At 38.6% G+C, this 24,007-nt stretch overlaps 1 protein-coding gene across 20 annotated transcripts in view; it reads left to right on the top strand.

The window, feature by feature from the left end:
* The window catches only part of THOC2 (THO complex subunit 2), a 133,898-nt gene that overhangs the window by 33,029 nt on the left and 76,862 nt on the right, over positions 1-24,007 (top strand). For all 20 annotated transcript variants that reach the window (XR_010119676.1, XR_010119677.1, XM_063634890.1 and 17 more), the window contains exons 5-8: positions 1,302-1,372; positions 2,216-2,337; positions 2,906-3,039; positions 12,327-12,493. Coding sequence is in view for 18 of the 20 variants with exons in the window: in XM_063634890.1 (XP_063490960.1) it covers positions 1,302-1,372; positions 2,216-2,337; positions 2,906-3,039; positions 12,327-12,493 (494 nt within the window). In the remaining 2 variants the exon portion in view is untranslated. The remainder of the gene's footprint in view (positions 1-1,301; positions 1,373-2,215; positions 2,338-2,905; positions 3,040-12,326; positions 12,494-24,007) is intronic.

The raw sequence follows: 24,007 nt of genomic DNA, 5'->3' as shown, positions 1-24,007 counted from the left end.
TTGGTGCTTGGCATTTGGCACTAATTGTTTTTTTTTCTTCCACACTTCAGATCAGAAAATTTTTTGACAAATTTTCTGAATAATTTATGAAACTCTCAGTTTTTAAATATTTCAGTAGGAAGATAAAAATTTTGAATAATTTCTGTTTACTGACTGGAATTATAAGTCAAGAAAAGATGTTAATTTTTTTTTTTTTTGTGACAGAGTCTTACTCTGTCACCCAGGCTGGAATGCAGTGGCACGATCTCGGCTCACTGCAACTTCTGCCTCCCAGGTTCAAGTGATTCTCCTGCCTCAGCTTCCCTAGTAGCTGTACTTACAGATGCGTGCCACTGAACCCAGCTGATTTTTGTATTTTTAGTAGCGACAGGGTTTCATCATGTTGCCCAGGCTGGTCTTGAACCCCTGACCTCAGGTGATCCACCCGCCTCGGCCTCCCAAAGTGCTAGATTACAGGCGTGAGCCACTGTACCCGGCCAAAAATATTTAATACTGTCTTTTCATCAGGTTGGTGGCCAGGTAGCTTGGTTAGAACATGGTAATTTGACCAGGGTGGCGAAAGTCATGGGTTTGATCTTCATGAGTATTAGGATCTTTTTTTTTTTTTTGAGACAGAGTCTCGCTCTGTTGCCCAGGCTGGAGTGCAGTGGCATGATCTCGGCTCACTGCAAGCTCCGCCTCCCAGGTTCAAGCGATTATCCTGCCTCAGTCTCCTGAGTAGCTGCAATTACAGGCGTGTGCCACCACCCCAGGCTAATTTTTGTATTTTTAGTAGAGACAGGGTTTCACCATGTTGGTCAGGCTGGTCTTGAACTCCTGACCTCATGATCCACCTGCCTCGGCCTCCCAAAGTGTTGGGATTACAGGCGTAAGCCACTGCGCCCAGCCTGAGTATTAGGATCTTTAGAGTTAGAAGAAATCTTTGTTATAACCCTGTTCAACTTTCCACCTAAAATAATCTTTTTTTTAGCATCTCTGACAAGTGGCCATTTAAACTTTGTTTGAATGTTTCATTTTTTGCGAACGATATTTTTTGAAGCTTTGTCACTTCCAGTGCCATAGCAGGTAGCTCCAGTGTAATTGATGTACCGTTTTATGGATCTGTCATAGGTCACAGGGTCAATCTCCAGTTTTAGGAGAAATTAAAGCATTCATATAACATCTCATGTTACCATAGCTTTGAATTTTTCCAAATTCAGATTGAGGCATTTTAAAATTAGTTAGTTTTAAATAAAATATATCTTACTTTAGTGCTGGGGAGTCTAGAAAAATCAATCAAACTTTTTTCTTCATCATTATAGATATTGAGACAAATTGTTTAGAAGAAAAAAGCAAGAGAGACTATTTTACACAGTTGGTATTAGCATGTTTGGTAAGTTTTTAAAAATATTTTTCCCTTTTAAAAATCTGCATTAAACAGTTGTAATAGAAGTTAATCATGTTAATGGAGGAGGATATTGACATTCAGTTGACTTTTCTCATAAGGTGAGATTTGGGTTTTGAAATGGAATGTTTTGTGAAATATGACATGCTGTTTCTATGAAATAAGCATGTAACCATATCCATATCACTTAAACTATCTATACATTTAAAACCTTTCATGATATTCCTGACCTAGTAAGTTCCTAAGAAAAAGGTAAGCATTTATAAAGTAAGTAGAAATGATTGTAGACAGCTTTTAAATGGATTTTTTTTTTCCTCGTAAACTGTTAAGCAAAGAGTAAAAGAATAGAGGTAGTTTAAAAATGATAAATTCTAGAACTTGCCATGATTGTTGTCTGGTAAACCATTTGTGTTCATAAATTTAGAACCAAGGAAAACTGCCATGGTTCAGACCTGGAAGAAGGTGCTTGTCTTTGCTATACTAGAATTTAACTTAAAGTAGGAGGCTATTAAGTGCTGTATTAGGTGAAAATCCAGATAAGCCAAATGCAGTCATATTGAAAATTTCATCTGTAGTTCTTGTCATTTATAGGCAGTGTACAACATGCATATAATTTTGTAGTGAATTTTTTGAAAGCTGTTTATTAAATATTTCAATATTTGGAGTCATAATATTTGTTAAATTGAACTTCTAAGCCTTTTTATAAATTGTAGGTTGTTATATAGAGAATGTTATTTTTGTATTCTTATTTAGGAAGCTTTAGTTTGAATATAGTTAACGTTGTGGATGCAATGCTAAGGAATAAACAACCTTTAATATTTTTTAATACAGTATTTAGTTTCAGACACAGTTCTAAAGGAACGCCTGGATCCAGAAACACTGGAATCATTAGGGCTTATCAAACAATCACAGCAATTCAATCAAAAGTCAGTTAAAATCAAGACAAAACTCTTGTAAGTACACGTATCTTACGTTGCAGATCAAGTAGCTGAGTATGTTTTTTTGTTCATATTTTGAATGCTAGTAGCTTCTAAGGGGACTTTGAAGATTGTTTTTTTTTTGTTTGTGGTCAGCATGTCTTGTGTTTTTTGCCTTCTAAAAGTAGCCTAATATTGAGTCATCAGTGACCTTTACCTGTGCAAAACCATTGTTACTTTTGCCCATATTCAAAGTTAAAATAATACTCATGCTTTCATCATTAGCAATGAAATAATTTATGACTGTGGCTATACTCAGGGTATATTCTTAGAGATGGAAATAGTGATATGTTATTGTTCCCTGATATTAACAATATCCTTTTCTTGTGTTACTGGTTTTCCCTATGTAATTAATATTGGGGTTTTCGTATGAATCACTGTTATTTTCTACTCTAAAAGGTACACAAAGAGGTAAACTTTCAACAACTATTCTTATGATTGTTGTAGGTTGGAGATAAGAAAATTCAGTGAGAATACAGTACTCTGTGCAAGCTTGTTAATTAAAATTAATTTTATCCCCTTAATGGTATTTATCTGATTTCAGTTATAAGCAGCAAAAATTCAATTTGTTAAGAGAAGAGAATGAAGGTTATGCCAAGCTGATTGCTGAATTGGGGCAAGATTTATCTGGAAGTATTACTAGTGATTTAATCTTAGAAAATATCAAATCTTTAATAGGTAAGACATATATCTGTATAGTATGTGTTGTTAACAAGTTATTTTAACTATTGGAGAATATCCATAAAGACAAAATGAGTGCATTCCATCTACTTTTTTTTTTTCAGTTAAGGAATGGGAGAGGTGCTTACCTTTTACTTTTAATGGTTTATCAATAATTATAAAATTTAGCATATTTGTGAGAAATCTTTTTGTCACTATTACTTGTATGTTAATATTAGGTCCTGCTCTGTCTAGTCTTTCTTTTTTGTGGAGGGGATCCTGAGTGGTAAGCCAATACTTTCAAAAGAGAATAGATGACAAAGAACAGGATGGACTGTTCTGATAGAGTGTCCTACGTTTCTCCAGTATTTCTATTTTTAAGTATTTCTCAACCATTTTATGGAGGACCGAAAAGCAAACATGAAAACTAATACAGTAAATCTTAAGTGAACTTTTGAAACCTACAGATGTGTAATTTTGAACTTGATTTTCAAAATAACTTTATGAGGGACTTTGATACTTATTTTATCTTTATATTAGCCTTTTAAAGTAAGTGCAACAGCTGTTGTAAAAGTGTAATAGATAGGAAAGTTTTTATTCTCCCTACCCTTTAAGTAGAATTCCTGTAGCATTACTGTTTTCTTTTTATTTTCATTGAGCATTTGGAAGAAGTAGTTGACTTCTGTAGAAAAGATGAATGAGCACTAGAAAAATAGGGTAATCCAGATTTTCCTAAGATGGAAAGAGTTTTTTCTATTATTTACTAGGTGTTGTGCTATCTTAGGGAAGATTTTGCAGTACCTGGGTCTTGAGACCTGCCAGAGGAGTCATATTTTGTGCCTCACTCGTTATATCTTAGGGGTGCTTATCCTCAGCTTCTTGGTTCTCTTTTCTTTGGAGTTTATATATGAGTAAGAAAGAGGGAGAAGGTGTCCCAATCCTTATCTCCTTCCTCTAGTGCTTTGTGTAGCAATCCAGTTAAAACTATATTTACTACAATCACCCTTGTTCTTACCAACAAGTAAGTAGCTTTTAGTTTATTTTTTAAATTTTTGTTTATGTTTTTTTTTAAGAGACGGGGTCTCGCTATGCCCAGGCTGGTCTTGAACTCATGGGCTCAAGCGATCCTTCTGCCTTGGCCTCCCAAAGTACTGGGATTACAGGCATGAGCCACTGTGCCCAACTAATTAGCCTTTTGTTTAAATTTACCGTTTTCTTTGAAGTTAATCTAGTTCTGGCAGCTGATCTAGTTTCTTTGTTGTTTCTTCCAGTTGTCAATTTAACATCAAGATGGGTGGCCCCCTAGGGCTGTGGGACTCTTGCTTAACTGTGTGGCAGTGACCCATTTTTAAAACCTTCCCATGGTGGTTCCTTCGTTCCTTTCTGTTCTTTCTTTCTTTTTTATTCTTTTTTTTTTTTTTTAGATGGAGTCTCACTCTGTCACCCAGGCTGGAGTGCAGTGGCGCAATCCCAGCTCACTGCAACCTCTGCCTCCCGGATTCAAGCAGTTCTCCTGCCTCAGCCTCCCGAGTAGCTGGGACTCCAGGAACCTGCCAACACACCCAGCTAATTTTTGTATTTTTAGTAGAGATGGAGTTTCACCATGTTGGCCAGGTTGGTCTCAAACTCATGACCTCAGGTGATCCGCCCGCCTTGGCCTCCCAAAGTGCTGGGATTGCAGGCTTGAGCCACTGTGCCCAGCCCCTTTCTGTTCTTTCTAGGGTAGGCGCCACACTTTCCTGAGTGTTTTTTGATCTAGCTTGAGAAGCTTGTCAGTACTGCTTTGCTCTAAGTTTGTCTTTCCTTGTATCCTGTCATACTTACTTAAGATAGTATTCCCCACATAAAAGTTCTGTGCTATGTTTTTTGTTTGTTTGTTTGTTTGCTTTTTTACTTTATATCCTTTTTTGTTGACATCTGTTTCTTCTATTTCTTGTGAGTTTATACCTTTTTATTCCTTTGTTATTTTGGGAACATTTCAAAGAGGGATTTTCTTGAAGGTGTGCTTTTATCTTCTTGAACTTTACTCTCAGGGAGAACAGGCTATGATCCTATTTCTGAAGAACAGTGAAACAAACACAGCTGCAAGCTCATGAGGTATATGGACAGTCTATGAGTATAAACAATTTGATTTATTGGGCTAAACCTATATTCTAACCCACCAAGTAGCACTCAAATGTCACCTTCTTAGTGAAGCCTTCCCTGCCCACCCCTGTCAAAACTCCGTACTATTCCCTGATTATTTTTCTTTTTTGCACGTATCACCATATAATATGCTCTGTACCTCCTCCCCCTCCACCTGTGATGTAGGCTCTGTGAGGACTGGGGTTTTGTTTAGTACCTTATCCTTAATACTTGGTATGTAGGTGATAAATAAATACTGGGTAAAAAAGGAATGAATATTTCCTCTATTCTTGTATAATCTATACTGACTCTTAGCGTTTTTTTCCTGACATGGAGAATTTTAGAAAGTTCATCTCCCTGTCTCTGTTTATTTATCTCTGACTAGGTGATTTCCTCCTCCCCCAATTGTCTGAGAAATAAACTTTTATTTTTTTGAGACAGTCTTGCTTTGTTGCCCAGGCTAGGGTGCAGTGGTACAATCTTGGCTATCCGCAATCTCTGCCTCCCCAAAGCCTCCCGTGTAGCTGGGATTACAGGCGTGCGCCACCTTGCCCAGCTATTTTTATGTGTGTGTGTTTTTAGTACAGACGGGGTTTCACCAAGTTGGCTGGGCTGGTCTCGAACTCCTGGCCTCAAGTGATCCACCTGCCTCAGCCTCCCAAAGTGTTGGGATTACAGGCGTGAGCCCCCACACCCGGCCTGAATGAAACTTTTCATTGATGTGAAAATAGAGGTTGAAACTTCAATTCCAATGAGTATTCTTTCAGTGTTGTTAGCATTTATTGGAGTCCCTCTTAGTGCAGACTTCATCCAGGCCTTGTCTCATCTGTCCAGAACACCTCACTGACCAGCATCCTATTTTTCATGGCCTCTTTGGATGGGTTTCTCTGTGTTTATTCCCATTGTTTTCTGTTTAGGAACAGTCTAGACAGGTAACACCTCCTTCATCAGCCAGTGTCAGAAACTGATACCTAGTTTGGGCAGTATACATTTTAGGTGTACATACTTTCAGGGTACTTGGTCTGACCAGGATAAATCCTTACGTATCATCCTTTAGTTAAAAGGCAGTTATTTGGCTGGATGTGGTGGCTCAAGCCTGTAATCCCAGCACTTTGGGTGGCCGAGGTGGGCAGATCACCTGAGGTCTGGAATTTGAGACTAGCCTGGCCAACATGGTGAAACCCTGTCTCTACTAAAAACACAAAAATTTGTTGGGCATGGTGGCACATTCCTGTAATCCCAGCTACTCTGAAGGCTTGGGCAGGAGAATCACTTGAACCCAGGAGGTGGAGGTTGCAGTGAGCTGAGATCGTGCCACTGCACTCCAGCCTGGGTGACAAAGTGAGACACTGTCTCAAAAAAAAAAAAAAGAAAAAGGCAGTTATTTGCTCCTAAAAGATTCTGGCACATCAAAATTTTTATATTCTGCCGGATAACTTGGGGCTATTTACTGCTTACCCAACAAGGAAGCAGAACCATTATGCATCTGCATGGTGATTGTGATCTGACACTAAATTTGAACAACTTATTAAATACGAATGAATAGTGAACAGTAGACTATTGAGCTGCCAAGTCATAGACACCATACAAGTGGCCATAGCTTGAAGACGGCAAAAAAACATCTTTTAGAAATTAGAGGAAAGGATATCACAGGTGGACTCCTTTGTTTGCTGAACTAAACTGTGGGAACTCTACTCTTTTGGATGCCCTTCAAAAAAATTAGAGCATCATGCTGTACACTTTATATAATAAAAACAAGTGGTTGCTAAGTGTTCTTTCCTTTCCTTTCTTCTAAATCAGTGGTCAGCAAGTGTTTTCTATAAAGGGTGAGATAGTAAATATTTTTCGGCTTTGTGGACCATATGGTTTCTGTTGTAACTACTTAATTCTGCCATTGTAGTGTAAAAACAGCATAAAAACAGCTATAGATAGTACATAAATAAATGTGACTGTGTGCCAATAAAATGTTATTTACAAAAACAGACAGCTGAATGGATTTAACCCACAAGCCATAGTTTGCTGATTCTTGCTCTAAATCAAAAGTTCTGCCTAACAACTAATCACAGAGCTAGCTTATTTGAGTGTAGCTTTAGAGAGTGAAAATGGTTCTTCCTGGTTTTGGATTTTAGTGGTCCAGGACCTTTTTGGCCTAGGCTCTAACCCCTTTACCTTTGCTGGCAGAACCAGAGCTTTCTTCACCAAACCTCAAGACCTTCATTTGTTGCCTGATGTCAAAGGGTATAGATTTGGCTAAGGAAGGGTAGAGTGAGAGTCTTTGCCTCTTCAGTCTCTCAAGTGACCAGAGTAACATTAAAAACAAAATAAATCCTTAAGCCAAACAATTTTTATTTTTGGATAGATTATGGGACATTTTACCCCTTTGACTACATGATTTTGAGTGTATTTAGTGTTTTATCTTTGGTTCAATCTGAATATAGGGTCCATTCAGCTTAGACACATCTTATTGTGCCACTTTTCTCCTATTTCTTTGAAAGGGAAGTTGGCTGCCTTATTTACTTAAATTTTTACATTATTGAGGTTTCTTGGCTATATGTTAGAAGTTTTCCCTTCATAGTATGAAAAAGAAGACAGCAATTAGTGTTTCCAACTATAGGGGTTTTTTGTTGTTGTTATTTATTTTTATTTTGAGACAGGGTCTGGCTCTGTTGCCCAAGCTGGATTGCAGTGGTATAGTCTTGGCTCACTGCAACATCTGCCTTTTGGACTCAAGCAGTCCTCCCACCTCAGCCTCCCAAATAGCTGGTACCACAGGCACACACCACCATGCCCGTCTAATTTTTGTATTTTTTGTAGAGACGGGGTTTTGCCATGTTGCCCTGGCTGGTCTCGAACTCCTGAACTCAAGCTATCCACCTGCCTTGGCCTCCTAAATTGCTGGGATTACAGGCGTAAGCCACCATGCCTGGCCTTGTTACTGTTTTTTAGATCATACTTTTATTTTGTTATTCATTGGTTCTTGCTTTTAGATGTGCAGTTTTTTTGCAAATAGTGTTTCTTAGAAATAGTCTAGCATAGATTTTTATTAGCTTACTTCTAAAGAAACTCTTTCTACGTTGTAGATCATTTCATTTTGTTAAAAACATGATTTTCTTTGTCTCCTAAGGTCCATTCTCTCAGGAACATGATGATTGGGGCTATAATTCCGTTTTCTTGTCTGAAATTTATAGGCTGGACATCTCTCCTAGTTATGTCTGCAATATCATCTTGGTCTTCTATTTTCCCGTTAAGATCTCAATTTGGCCTAATTTCTACAACAGTCATTGTCAGTTTGATCATATTTCTTGCCCCTAGTCGGTGTCGCTGTAACATAACTGGTCATTTTTTCTATGTTTGGGGAAACTCCAGTTGCTTTTTGGTGCATTTCATCAAAGATGTATCATTCAAAAGGTGTGAACTCTCCTCAAGGGTAGTGTAACCATTTTATTAATCGCTATAATTTTTCAGCTTTATTCAGGCTTCATTGACATATAGTAGAATGCTTACATTTAAAGTGTACAATTTGACTTTTAATATATGTATACATCTGTGAAAATACCACAAACAAGATAATGCACATTCCTCCCACTACCCCTGAAATTTTCTCTTGCCTCTTTGTGTTTATCCTTCCTCTCTCCTCTCTTCTATTTTCCCGGAGAATCACAAGCACCTGGCACATAGTGGGTAGTTATTTAATACTTATTTAAATGAAGGAGGGCATCTATGGCCATTGTAGATCTGCAGTTTCTTTATTTTTCCACTTATTCTCTTTAAATATGGTTTCTTGTTTGTTCCTCAAAAGGCATAAAGGCATACGTGTGTGTGTTTGTGTGTGTGTGTGTGTGTATGTATGTATATGTAAAAATATACATATGTGTATATATATAAATTTCTGTGTGTATTAATGTAGCTGGTGGTAGAGGTAGGGAGCTAGGTTTATGATCTCTCTAAAGATCACATGATTATCAATGCTTGGGCTGGACAAAGCTCTTCTAAGATGTTTGCATACAAGACTGCTTATATTCTACTACAGCTGCCATTAGGGAAACATTTTGGATATTCAAACTTACTGATTATTATTAGAGTCTCACTGTATATGAACTAGTTTAACTGTTACTTAAAACGTTAAGATTTTAAAAATAATTTTCAGCTGGGCGTGGTGGCTCATGCCTGCAATCCCAGCACTTTGGGAGGGTAAGGCAGGAGGATCACTTAAGACTAGGAGTTTGAGACCAGCCTGGGCAACATAGTGAGACCCCATCTCTACAAAAAAGTTAGCCAGGCATGTTGGTGTGCATCTGTAGTCCTAGCCAATTGGGAGTCTGAGATGGGAAGATCACTTGAGCCCAGGAGTGTGAGGTTGCAGTGAGCTATGAATGCACCACTACACTCCAGCGTGGGCAACAGAGCGAGACCCTGTCTCTAAAAATAATAATAAATAAAAATAAATGAAAATAATTTTCTAAACCTTCAATTGGCTACCTTTTCTATCTTATGGATAAAATTAATTGGACTTACGGCACCTGAGATATGTAATAGAAAACTCATGAGCCAGTTTTTCTTTAATGAAAGATGCAAAGGTGATACCTATTATAAATAAAAGTGCACATGCCTCTTGTTTCAGATTACTGCCTTACATTGCATCTAGAAGGAAAGTGGGTAGTTGACAGTAAAGGTCACTGATAGAATAGCCTTGATGGAGTAATGCTGTTAAATAAAACATAATGCTAGTGGTTCACATTTCAGCATACTGAAAATGTAAACTTAAAAGCAATGTGAATGAAGCACTTAAAAGATTTTAATCTAACATGTTGCTGTTCTATTATTTGTTTTGTGTATGTAGTCTAATGGGTAATTATAAGCCAGCCAGTTTGCCAAAAATTATATTCAGTGTCTCTTTTGTCTTCTAGATAGTGTTAATTCATTTTTATTTAGTGATTTAATTTTTTATATTTAGTTAATGTAGGAGAAGTTACATGATTTGAGAATTTGCTAGATCTTACTTCCATAATCTATCATCAGTGTTACAGCAGTGTGAAGGCATTTTTCATCTTTGTTCAGGCTTCATTGACATACAATAAAATGCACATATTTAAGGTGTGCAATTTGAGTTTTAACATATGTATGAAATGCACATATTTAAGGTGTGCAATTTGAGTTTTAACATATGTGTGAAAACACCACAAACAAGATAGTGCACATTTCTCCCATTCCCCCTCAATTTTCTTCTTCTTGGCTCACTGCAACTTCTGCCTCCCAGGCTCAAGTAATCCTTCCGCCTCAGCCTCCTGAGTAGCTGGGACTACAGGCATGTGCCACCATGCCTGGCTAATTTTTTGTAGAGACAGGGTTTTGCCATGTTGCTCAGGCTGATCTCAAACACCTGGACTCAAGTAATCTACCCTCCTCGACCTTCCAAAATGCTGAGATTACAGGTGTGAGCTGCCGCGCCCGGCCTGATCTGCTTTTTGTACTGTAGATTAATTTGCTTTTTCTAGAATTTGTCTATAAATGGAATCATACAGTGTGTACTGTTTTTGTCCGGCTTATTTCATTCAGCATAATTATTTTGTGATTCTTTCATACTGTTGCCTGTATCAATAGTTCTTCCCTTTTTATTGCTGAGTATGTCCACTGTACTTATGCTTACTCCACTTATCCTATATGGCAAATGGCTTATCCATTTATATGTTATGGACATTTGAGGAGTATTGTATATTACAGATAAACCTGCCGTGAACATTTGTGTACAAATCTTTGTATTGACACAGACATTTATTTCTCTTGGGTAAATACCTAGGCTGGGTCATATGGTAGGTATAAGTTTAAATTTTAAAGAAACTTGCCAGTTTTACAAAGTGGTTGTACCATTTTACATTGCCATCAGCAGCATTTAAGGATCTTAATTGCTATTTTCGAATCACTTTTATATTCATAGGCCATACTTTTTGGAAGTACAGGGGGAGGTAAAAACATTCAGAAGTTTTCTTCGTAGAACTTCAGGGGAACGTCTTTTTGGAGAGTTTATGAAAATATGGAGCTTTTTTTGAGTAAGACATGATCACTGCTTTAGTCCTTCTTTTCCTTAGTATGAGAAGCAGAAGAAAATGTGTTCTTAAGTTTGGATCTCATAAAAAGAGGGAAAACTTGTATTTGGAGGATTTGGTTTTCTAAGTGATTGCTAAGGTAGTATGAAACGTGAAATGACATTAGTTTTATAGCATTTGATATAAATAAGTGTGGAGTTAATAGAAGTAACTGGAGATACCATCTTACCAAAGGGTTGGGACAGGAATAGGTTATATAGGAATTTTCTTGGAGAAATCCCCTAACTCATCCATAAGGTATAAGTGTTTAGATGTAACATATGTCCCTAAATTTATCACAGTTCTTTTTTCCTCCAGAATTAGAAGAAATCAGTGTTTATTTGTTAGCCCAGTGAAGTGGTTAGCTTGCATTTAGGGACTATGTTTAATGAAATATACATATTTTAAAATACTAGAATCTCATTCAGCTTGATGAAAGGCATGTGGGAACTGACGTAAACCAGGAGCCTCCAACTCCCTTGGTGTTCTTTGATCTATTAGGATAAATAGCATACCACCTTTCCCTTTAGAATGCTACTAAAAGCCATGGATATAAATCAGTGGTATATTTTATAGTTCTGTAGTATATGTAAGATAAAATAAAAAAATGATTTTAAAAATGATGGTCCACTTTTGGGAAGCTGGACTTTTAACTGTTTATCAGCATTCCAAATACTTCTGCCTAAAACATTAAAAAAAATACCCTTTAGTTGCTTAATTTGTAAAATGCATTGTTTGATTTTCATGTTTTTCCAAGAATTAATAATGTGGACCTGTTTCACTAGCCCGAGTAATCAAGAACTGATGAGGCAAAGTGTGGCACAGAGGAATGTTTATTTGACTGGTATCACTGGTCCTGGACTATACTGACCCAGCTCTGTCATTAACCCGTTCTGTGATTCTGGGAAAGTCACATTCTCATCTGTAAAAATATGTAGTGGATTTAATTCCCTCTGGGAGAGGGGAAGCAAATTTGTAAAGGAAGTTGTTTTTAAAAACATTTTTATCTTGCTATATGAGTTATTCCTGAAAATTAATGGCTTCACTAGAAATGATGTATAATCATTTTTAAATTTTTGTATGTCTCATCTGTTGCAGGATGCTTTAATCTGGATCCCAATAGAGTTTTGGATGTCATTTTAGAAGTGTTTGAATGCAGGCCAGAACACGATGACTTCTTTATATCTTTGTTAGAATCTTACATGAGTATGTGTGAACCGCAAACACTGTGTCATATTCTTGGGTTCAAATTCAAGTTTTACCAGGTAAAGAAAAACGTGTATGTATGTATATTTAGAGATTGATTTCTTAATCTTGTTTGTATAATTTAATTTGTTTTATTTGTAAATGATTGGTCTCAGGCGTTCTAGCAGAAGAGATAGATAAATGGATAGCTAACAATGCAATGTGATAAGTACTATATTGGTAGTATGAATGATGTGATGTGAAAGCCTAGAGGAAAGAATTATTAAGTTTTGCCTTGGGAGAGGTGGAGTCAGGGAAGACTTTATAGATGTGTCTTTTTAAACCTGGTCCTTGAAGGATGAATAGGAGTTCATTAAGGTTTTCTCTGCATAAGTAACAAACAATGTGAGAATCAAGATGTGGCAGTGTGAATATATATGAGATAGAAGGAATGGTTCATAGTCTGATGTGGCTGGGTTGTAAGATGGGAAAAGAAGGGACAGGAAATGAAATTGGGAAGATATGTGTACTTTAGATTGTCACAGGCTTTGAGTACTGTGTTAAGAGTTAGAATCTTATTTTTATTTATTTATTTTTAATTTTGAGATGGGATCTCACCCAGACTAGTCTCAGACTCCTGGTCTGAAGTGATCCTCCCACCTCAGCCTCCCAAGTAGCTGGGACTACAGGCGTGTGCCACTGTGCTTGGATCAAGAATTTTATTTTATAAACAATGGCTATTGGAATTTTTTAGGGACGTGAATAAATATTCAAGGCACATCTTATATCATTCGCTTAAGCCACTAAAATAGCTGTCAAGCTAATCTGTATCTCTGATTATTTCTACTTCAATCCATCTTTCATATTATTGTTATTATTGCTTTCTTAAAGAGACCTAACTGAGGCACTTCACTGGTCAAAAACCTTTACTTCTAGGATGAAATTCAAACTTCTAAATGTGGCAGAAATAGCTCTTCACAATTTGGCACTGTTCTTTCCAGCCTTATCTTTATAGTTATTTTTTCTTAAATCTAATATTCTAGTCATATTAAGTGACTAGCCATTTCTTGAACTTAGATATAGATATTGCTATGAATCTTTGTTCCTGTAGTTCCTTATAACTAAAAAGCTATTCTTACCTAACCCTCTCACTTCTCCTTTCTTCATCTTGTGAACTCCTATTTATTCTTTAAGAGCAAATGCTGCTTGTTCTGTAAAGGCTTAGCTGACTCTTTACCCATGCAGAATTGGTCACTTCTTAATCTGTATTCTCATAAAACTTGACACATAACTTCTAACACCCATCAGATTATCTTAGAATAAACTGTATCTATCTCCTTTGCCAGATTGTAAACCATATAGGACAGGTGAATAAACTGTATCTATCTCCTTTGCCAGATTGTAAACCATATAGGGCAGGTTCTATGTTTTACTAATTCCTATGGATTAATTTATTGCCTAGCCTATAGTAAATGCTCACTAATTGTAAGCGAGTGATCTATGTTTTAGGAAGACAATTCTCTTGATAGCATGGAGGATTTTAATGTAATAAGGCCTCCATTTACCTTTTGGTATAGCTCTGCTAATTTGTTTACTTGCCTGGGATAGTCAGCTAGTCAGAAAGCATTCATTGAATGTTTATGATTTTGCTGTTTGCTAGGCACTGAGGTTACTCTGGTGTAGAGGAGTGTCTGTTTCTATACCCTTGGAATGTGAGGTCAGGATAATAAGATAATTCCTTTTAGTATTCTTAAATGATATAGTACTTACTGCCTTTGCTCATCTTGTATTTTCTATGATCCGGGATGCTCCAGCAGACAGAAGAGAAAGCAGACGAGAGTTTAAAAGCATATAGCTTTTCAATACCAAACAAGAGACATGGTAGGGTTTTTGGGCAGGAGCATAATACATTTGTTCAAAAATGAGCAGTGGCGGCTGGGTGCAGTGGCTCACGCCTGTAATCCCAGCACTTTGGGAGGCTGAGGCGGGCAGATCACCTGAGGTCAGGAGTTTGAGACCAGCCTGGCCAACATGGCAAAACCCTGCCTCTGCTAAAAATACAAAAAAAAAATTAGCCGGGCGTGGTGGCGGGCACCTGTAATCCCAGCTACTCGGGAGGCTGAGTCAGGAGAATCTCTTGAACCTGGGAGGCGGAGGTTGCCGTGAGCCGAGATCGTGCCACTGCACTCCAGCCTAGGCAATAAGAGCAAAACTCCGTCTCAGCAAGTCCACTCTTGGTATTGGGAAAGAGAGCTTCAAGCATTCTATCAGATTTTAAGAGCCACCATGATTGCTCTGGGCTTGAGTACATGAAGCCAACTGCTTTAGTGACAGGTTGGCTGAAATTTAACTTGTGCATGATTAATTAAAATATAAATTAGGGCTTTGGAGACTGTGGGTTTGAGAGCATATGACAGTGAATAATGATGACCTACTGCATAACATCAAGTTAGTTGAATGTGAGTTTTAGAATTAAAATCTTTTTGTATGAAAACATTCCTTATAAATAATGTAACTTTTTTGAGCTGAATTAAAATATACCTGGGGGGGGGTCAACAGTATTTGAATAATCTTTTTTTTTTGTAGACAATGACCATTTTTCTTATATAAGAAATACTCAGCCAAGAAATACTTAATTTAGAAATAACTTGTTCTTGGAATGACTAACCCTCATATTGCTCTATGTAATACCATCCCTTTGTTTCTTTTGTTAGAACTGTCTTATGGGCCAGGCGTGGTAGCTCACGCCTGTAATTCCAGCATTTTTGGAGGGCGAGGCAGGTGGATCATCTGAGGTTGGGACTTTGAGAGCAGCCTGAACAACGTGGAAAAACCTCATCTCTACTAAAAGTACAAAATTAGCCGGGCGTGATGGTGCATGCCTGTAATCCCAGCTACTCGGGAGGCTGAGGCAGGAGAATTGCTTGAACTCAGGAGGTGGAGGTAGTGGTGAGCCGAGATCGTGCCATTGCACTCCAGCCTGGGCAACAAGAGCGAAACTCTGTCTCAAAAAAAAAAAAAAAAAGAAAATGTCTTCTCATTGTGAGAATCTGCAATCTTAAGGGCCACTGAGGGTAGGGGAAGAAATGTCAGATATTTTTGAAAAGTTGTGGCCTTGAAGGTAAAGTAAGGAAAGCTATGAAAATCAGGAACTGCTTAGGTGATGTAACCTTGAGAGTTGGCTCCCAAGCCTATATGGTCAATCTGTGTATTGGTCCCTGGCCTAATTCCACCATACCCCTTTCCCATCACTACCTGAAAATGTTCACAATCCCTTTCCCCAACTCATATGTTGACCAGCTGGGTCTTATTTGGATTAATAGGCTTCTTTTTTTTTTTTTTCCCCTTAATGCTAGTATTATTCTGTGATATCAATGACAGTGAGAGGTTGAGCATCCCAAATCCACAAAGCTCCGAAATCCAAAACTTTTTGAGCACTGAATGATGTTCAAAGGAGATGATTGGAGCATTTTGGATTTTGGGTTTTCAGATTTGGGATGCTCAACCAGTATGCAAATATTCCAAAATCTGAAAAAAAAATTCCAAAATCTAAAACACTTCTGGTCCCAGGCATTTTAGATGAGGGATACTCAACTTGTACAGTAGAGGATTTGGGGACAGCATGAGAGACAGCACAAAGGACAGGAAGGGAGTACAAGAAAGTGTGAAGGTACCAGAAGACAAACTTGTCTGGAGTTGTCTTGTTACAGGAAAGGAAGAGGAGGTGATAGGTCTCATCCATATTGCCCTCTGATTTCTGGATTCAAAACACAGTAATAGTAGTAATGGTAGTACCATGGTTCAACCCTATTATACATACCCCAAATTCATTTATTTAAGAAATATAGTTGGAGTATCTATATTTGTGCAAGGTAGTGTACTAGGTACTGAGGCTATATCTGCAAACAGAAATTCTTACTTTTTTGATGTTTAGATTCTGAGTAAATTATATGTTAGAAAATAATTAATGAGATGGGGAAAAATACAGAGCAAGATAAGATCAGGAGTGGTAGTTTGCAATTTTAACTAGAATAGTGAGAATACTCATTGAAAAGGTGAGATTTAAGCAAAGACATGAAGGATATGAGGATGTAAACTGCATAGATGTCTGAGGAAGAGCCTCTAGGCCAATGGAACAGTCAATGCAATGGCTCTAAGGTGTGAGCATGCCTGACGTGTTGAAGAACAGTAAGGAGGTCAGTGTGGCTGTATCAGAGTGATTGAGTAGAACAGTAGGAGATGAGATCAGAGATGTGGGGGATGAGATCACAGAGCCAGTGCAAGGTTTTTGATTTTGATACTGAGTGAAGTCAGTGGAGGGTTTTGAGTAGGGTAGTGATGTGATCTAACTTAGCTTTACATTTGGTTTCTCTCTCATTTTATTGTGAACATTTTCAAATCTAGAAAAGAGTGAATAGTATAATGAATACTTATAACCCCATTACTTACAATTAAGTTTATTAACATGTTGCCATATTAAAAATATTAATTTATGTTACAAATATCATGAAAGCTTCTTCCTAAATACTATAGTGTACGGTTTTTAAAAGAAAGGGCATTTTCCTTTTTTTTTCTTTTTTGAGATGGAGTTTCACTCGTGTTGCCCAGGCTGGAGTGCATGGCGCGATCTCAGCTCGTTGCAACCTCTGCCTCCTGGGTTTAAGCGATTCTCCTGCCTCAGCCTCCTGAGTAGCTGGGATTACAGGTGCCTGCCACCACGCCTGTCTAATTTTGTGTTTTTAGTAGAGGTGGGGTTTCTCCACGTTGGTCAGGCTGGTCCCGAACTCCCGACCTCAGGTGATCCTCCAGGATCAATTTCATAACATAACTAGATTACTGTCATATAATAAACCTAGACTGTATTCATATTTTCCAAATTGTCCCCAAAATGCATTTTACACCTGGTCTGTTCAAATGATGATCTAATCGAAGACCACATGTTGTATTTGATTGTCAAGATTCTTCGTCTCTTTTAATTTAGAATAGTTCCCCACCTTCTCCATTTTTTAATGGCCTTGACTTATTGATGAGACCATTCCTAGAAGACCTCATCTTTTGGATTTATCTAATTGCTTTTTCATCTTATTTGTTCTTTATTTCCTGTATTTGTTATATACTTGGAATTAGGTCTAAAGGCTTGATTATGTTCAGGTAAAATATTTAATGGCAAAAATACTTTATAGATTATGTAACATCTAATGTTCTACTGTCTTTAAATGGTTCAGTAAGTTTGTGATAGTCTGATCCCTCAGTTATACAATGGCATCCCCCCAACCCCCCACCACCTTTCCCTTCAATAACAAATTATCTGCAGGTTGATACTTTGGCAGCCTGGGAATAACCAGTTTCTCATCAACTTTACGTTAAATGGTTTAGAATCCATGGATGACCTTTGCTTGAGCCACCTTTCCCTTTAGGGGTTCCAAATTGATGATTTACTAATTTTATCATGCCCTATATATTTATTAGCTGTCATTCTTCTAATAAAGAAGAGTTGTCCCTTACTAACTCAGGCTGTTTGCTTTCCTTGAAATACAGTTCCTACTGGAAAGGCAGGACAAATGATTAATATTTTCCCACTAATTACGAGCTATCAGAGTAAGGAGTTTCTTTAATAGCAACCTCCAGTGGTGACGTGAGTTGGGTGTGTACGTGTGTGTCTGTGGTGAGAGAGAGAGAGAGAGAATGCATGTGTGTGTGTGGTTACTTGGATTTTCAATGGATCAGTCTGACTGTGTGTGGCAGCAGTGGATATCGATGAGATTCTGAATGTATTTGAAGGCAAACCAATAGTGTTTGCTGATTGATTGGATACAGGATGTGGGAGAGTTAAGGACTATTCTGAAGTTTTTTAGACTGAGCAGTTAAAAAGATAATGTTGTCACCAACTTAGGGAAAATTTCAGGTAGATTGGGTTTGGAGTGTTGGGAGGGAGAATTAGGAATTCACTTTGCGCATGTTAAGTTTGAGATGTCTCTTAGACATCCAAGTGTAGATAATCGATATATGGATCTGAACGGGTGGGTTGCCCCTCCACACCTGTGGGTGTTTTTCGTTAGGTGGAATGAGGGACTTGGAAAAGAAAGAGACACAGAGATAAAGTATAGAGAAAGCAAAAAAAGGGGACCCAGGAGACCGGCGTTCAGCATACGGAGGATCCACGCTGGCCCCTGAGTTCCCTTAGTATTTATTGATCATTATTGGGTGTTTCTCAGAGAGGGGGATGTGGCAGGATCATAGGATAATAGCGGAGAGAAGGTCAGCAGATAAACGTGAACAAAGGTCTCTGCATCATAAACAAGGTAAAGAATTAAGTGCTGTGCTTTGGATACATATACACGGAAACATCTCAATGCCTTAAAGAGCAGTATTGCTGCCCGCATGTCCCACCTCCAGCCCTAAGGCAGTTTTCCCCTATCAGTAGATGGAATATATGATCGATTTACACCGAGACATTCCATTGCCCAGGGACGAGCAGGAGATAGATGCCTTCCTCTTGTCTCAACTGCAAGAGGAAGGCATTCCTTCCTCTTTTACTAATCCTCTTCACAGACCCTTTATGGGTGTCGGGCTGGGGGACAGTCAGGTCTTTCCCTTCCCATATCTCAGGCTATCACATGGGGAGAAACCTTGGACAATACCTGGCTTTCCTAGGCAGGGGTCCCTGCAGCCTTCCGCAGTGTTTTGTGTCCCTGGGTACTTGAGATTAGGGAGTGGTGATGACTCTTAACAAGCATGCTGCCTTCAAACATTTGTTTAACAAAGCACACCTTGCACAGCCCTTAATCCATTTAACCCTGAGTTGACACAGCACATGTTTCAGGGAGCACAGGGTTGGGGGTAGGGTTACAGATTAACAACATCTCAAGGCAGAAGAATTTTTCTTAGTACAGAACAAGATGGAGTCTCCTGTGTCTACTTCTTTCTATACAGACACAGTAACAATCTGATCTCTCTTTCTTTTCCCCACATGGATCCCCACATGGAGTAAATAATTGGATATATGGACCTGGTGTTCAAGAGAATAGACCAGGCCAGAAATAGAAATGTGGGCATCAAAAGCATGTAGATGCTATTTAAATATATGACATTGGGTGAAATCACTAAGGGTTGTATACAGAGAGGCAAGAGAAGAGAACCAAGGACTAAGTCTTGGGGCACTCCAGTGTTAAGGGTCTAGGAGAAGATGAGGAACCAGCAAATAAGGTAGATGAGGAACAACATGTAAAGTAGGAGGAAAACAGAGAATGTGGCATTTTGGAAGCTAAATAGAGGAAGGAATGATTAACCATCAAATGTCTCTGATAGGTCATTTAAGGACTGAAAATTAACCTTTGGAGGGAGGTCAAAACTAGCAGTTTTGGTGGAATTGGGTGATGTTAAGAGATAATGGGAAGCGTAGAATTGGAGACAGTGACAATTGACAACTTTATCAAGCAGTTGCTATAAAGGGGTGCAGACCAAATGGGATGGTAGATGGCAAGGGAAGTGGGCTCGAGATTTTTTTAAGATGGAAGAGAGAATGTATTTGTATTCTGATGGGTATGACTGAGTGGAAAGGGGAGAGCTGGTGTTACAGGGGAGAGAGGTGAGAATTATTTGGAGCAGTGTTCTTGAGGATAGAGAAAATGGAGTTTGGTGCTTAAATGGGTGGATTAACTTTATACAGGAGGATAGAGAGTTTATCATAACAGGTATAAAGGCAATATATGTAGATATAGTTGGGTAGGTGTGATTGGGAGTCTGTAGAAGTCCAATTGATCTAATTTTCTTACTGAAGTAGAAAGCAAGGACATTAGCTGAGAGGACGAGAGAGGAGGTATTGGAGGTTAGGAGAGAAGGTAGGGAAGTACAGTTATGTGCTGCACAATGATGTTTCGGTCAACAATGGACCACATATATGACAGTGGTTGCATAAGATTATAATGAAACAGGAACACGTAGCTGAAGAAGAGGCCCAAGAAAAGGAAACTACAGGAGAAGAACCCCCAAGAAAATTCACAGTAAAGGGTTTAGCAGAAGCTTTTCAGCAAGCTCCTTAAAAAGTTTGAAAACATGGGCCAGGCACGGTAGCTCACGCCTGTAATACCAGCACTTTGGGAAGCCGAGGCGGGGGGATCACTTGAGGTCAGAAGTTCGAGACCAGCCTGGCCAACATGGAGAAACCCTGTCTCTACCCAAAAACGGAAAAATTAGCTGGGCTTGGTGGTGCACACCTGTAATCCCGGCTACTAGGGTGGCTGAGGCAGGAGAATCACTTGAACATGAGAGGTGGAGATTGCAGTGAGCCAAGATCGTGCCACCGCACTGCAGCCTGGGCGACAGGGCAAGACTCCATCTCAAAAAAAAAAAAAAAAGTTTGAAAACATGGACCCCAACGCTGACCAAGGTTTTTATTAATAGAGAGGAATGTACATGGCGCATTATCTGCTTACAAGCGAATCTGTGATGAAACAAACCAGGCAAACCATCGTGGCATGGACATATTTCTGAAAAGAGTGACACCTCCTCAAGAAAAGCCTCAGGTCCTTCAGGAGGTATTCCAGAAGAAGACATTGTCATCATAGATGACCGCTTCATGAGTGTTATTGCCCCTAAATATCTTCTAGTGGGACAAGATGTGGAGATGGAAGACAGTGATGTTGATGATTCTGATCCTGTGTAGGCCTAGGCTCATGTGTGTGTTTGTGTCTTAGTTTTTAACAAAACTGTTTAAAAAGCTTAAAACAAATCTTTTTTTTTTTTTTTTTTGAGACGGCGTTTTGTTCTCCCTGCCAATGCTGCAGTGCAGTGGCGCAATCTCGGCCTCACTGCAGCCTCTGCCTCCTGGGTTCAAGCCATTCTCCTGCCTCAGCCTCCCAAGTAGCTGGGATTACAGGCACCTGCCGCTAAGCCTGGCTAATTTTTTGTATTTTTAGTAGAGATGGGGTTTCACCATATTAGCCAGGCTGGTCTTGAACTCCTGACCTCAGGTGATCCGCCTGTCTCAGCCTCCCAAAGTGCTGGGATTACAGGCGTGAGCCACTGCGTCTGTCCAACAAATCTTAAAAGTACAAAAAAGCTTATAGAATAAGGATATAAATAAAACATATTTTTGTACAGCTGTACAGTGTGTTTGTGTTTTAAGCTAAGCGTTATTACAAAAAAGTCAAAAAGTTAAAAAATATTAAAAAGCTTGTAAGGTAAGAAAGTTACAGTAAGCTAAGCTTTATTTTAATTTATTGAAGAAAGAAATATTAAAAAATTTAATGTAACCTAAGTATATAATGTTTATAAAATATATAGTAGTGTACAGCAATGTCTTGGACCTTCATATTCACTTACTAACTTACCCAGAGCAACTTCTGATCCTGCACACTCCATTCTTGGTGGGTGTCCTACACAGGTGTACCATTTTAAATATTTTATACTGTAATTTTTTTGTTCCTTTTCTATGTTTAGATAGGTTTAGATACACAAACACTTATCACTGTGTTACAGTTGCCTGTAGTATTCAATATAGTAACTTGCTGTACAGGTTTGTAGCCTAGGAGCCATAGAGTATTCCATATAGCCTACATGTGTAGTAGGTTATGTACCATATAGGCTTGTGTAAGTATGCTCTAAAGATGCATTGAATGTATCTCCATTGTTAAGTGATACATGATATAGTTGAGTGAATGGCTAAGACAAAGGGAGCATGATTGTCCAGCAGCATTAAGGGCCCATTTGAGGACAGATACATGAAATTGGCATTATGGAAGGATTGTCATTAGTGGTAATAAGATTTAGGATATGGAGTAAGTGGTTAAGATAGGGTATAGAAGATCTTTGGAAGAGAAAGGGTTCAGGAGAACCAAGAGGCTACGTGGTAGAAGGCTCACTTACATGTATATGAAAATCTCCAAAAGTTAAGAATTGTAGTCAGAGTGACAGAGGCTAATATTGTTGCAAAATGAAGGGCAGTTGACTCAAGGATCCATAAATGGCATCAATAGGACATCACTGAAAGTGGCATAGTAGGGAACTCCAGAGCTCCGTCTCTCCACAAAAACAACATAATGAAGTGGAAAAAACTATCAACTTTGCTGCTGCCTTATTCTTCCCCAGTCCTTTCCCTGGTTGGTGTAAGTTTTTTTTTTACTATATTCTAGAGCTCTACAAAGTTAATTGAGAGTGCTGTGGCATTTTAAATTGCCTGCCTACTAGCCCCCACACCCAGATCAGTGGTAGCCATGGTGATAGAATCCCACACTCCTGGTGCAGGTTGCTAATGCTAGAGGGAGCAAAGAATTGTGTTTTTGGGTTTTAATCTGGCTGCCTGCTCCCTGAAGGACCCACGTAGGGGCCTACTTTTGTATCTTTTGACTGGGAGTATTCTCAGGGCTGGTATGGCTTTTGCCAAAAGGACTTAAAGGCACAATTATTGTCTGTAATGGCCTGGAGCAAGGGACAACAGCTGAGACAAGCAGTAGTGAGGCCAAAAAGCCTGAGAAGGAAGACATTAGAAAAAGAGATACATGGGGAAAAAGAGCTTTTTAAAAACCTGTCATATACCATAAGAAGGTCATGCTTATGCTCAGAGCTGGGCACATGCCCAGAAAAGGCCAACAGAGACCCTAAGCTTTCTCTTCTGGGTCTGAGTAGGCAGGAAGTGAAGACCGAGGCAGAGCTGCGAATGGTATGGCCAGACTTTGAGGAGTGTCCTAATGCACTCTCTTTTCCCATTTATTTTTGCTCCAGGTCTTTAAAAAAACTGTCAATATACTAGTTGGTCACTAAACTAACAGAACATAGATTCAAGTGGCCACACGTGATGAAGAATACACACTTTACAAAAAAAGTTTATAAAAGTCACTAAACACACACACAACAGTAAATCCACAATAAGCAGCATCAACCAACTTCTGGGTATTTGAGGGTGGAGAAGAATCTGATCTCAATAGTTGCTACATAATATTAAATACGTCCAGTTTTTTTTTTTTTTTTTTGAGACAGAGTCTCCCTTTGTCACCCAGGCTGAAGTGCAGTGGCACAATCTCAGCTCACTGCAACCTCTGTCTCCAGGGTTCAAGTGATTCTCCTGCTTCAACCTCCTGAGTACAGCTGGGACTACAGGTGCACACCACCATGCCTGACTAATTTTTGTCTTTATAGTAAAGACAGGGTTTCACCATGTTGGCCAGGCTGGTTTCAAACTCCTGACCTCAGTTGATCTGCCTGCCTCGGCCTCCCAAAGTGCTGGGATTACAAGTGTGAGTCACTGTGCTCAGCCTAGATAAGGAATTTAAATCAATAGTCCTAAAATGCTTTATGAGCTAAAGGAAACCAGGAGTGTGCTGTCTCACCAAATAAATAGAGAACATCCATAAAGAGATACAAAATTATGAAAAGGAACCAAACATTCTGGAGTTGAAAAGTACAATAACTGAAATAAAAAATTCACTGTGGAGGTTCAACAATAGATTTGAGCAGGCAGAAGAAGCCAAGCCAAAGAAAGAACACTGGTTAAAGTAACTCTAGGTAAAATATAAAAGCCAGTACTATTACATTTGTGGTTTGTAACTCCTCTTTTTTTCCTATATGACTTAAAAGACAAATACATAAAATAATTA

Source organism: Symphalangus syndactylus, chromosome X, assembly GCF_028878055.3.
Source record: "Symphalangus syndactylus isolate Jambi chromosome X, NHGRI_mSymSyn1-v2.1_pri, whole genome shotgun sequence".
In the NCBI taxonomy this organism is placed as follows: Eukaryota; Metazoa; Chordata; class Mammalia; order Primates; family Hylobatidae; genus Symphalangus; species Symphalangus syndactylus.
The sequence above is the reverse complement of the archived record's forward strand: the minus strand, read 5'-3'. Positions and strand labels throughout refer to the sequence as shown.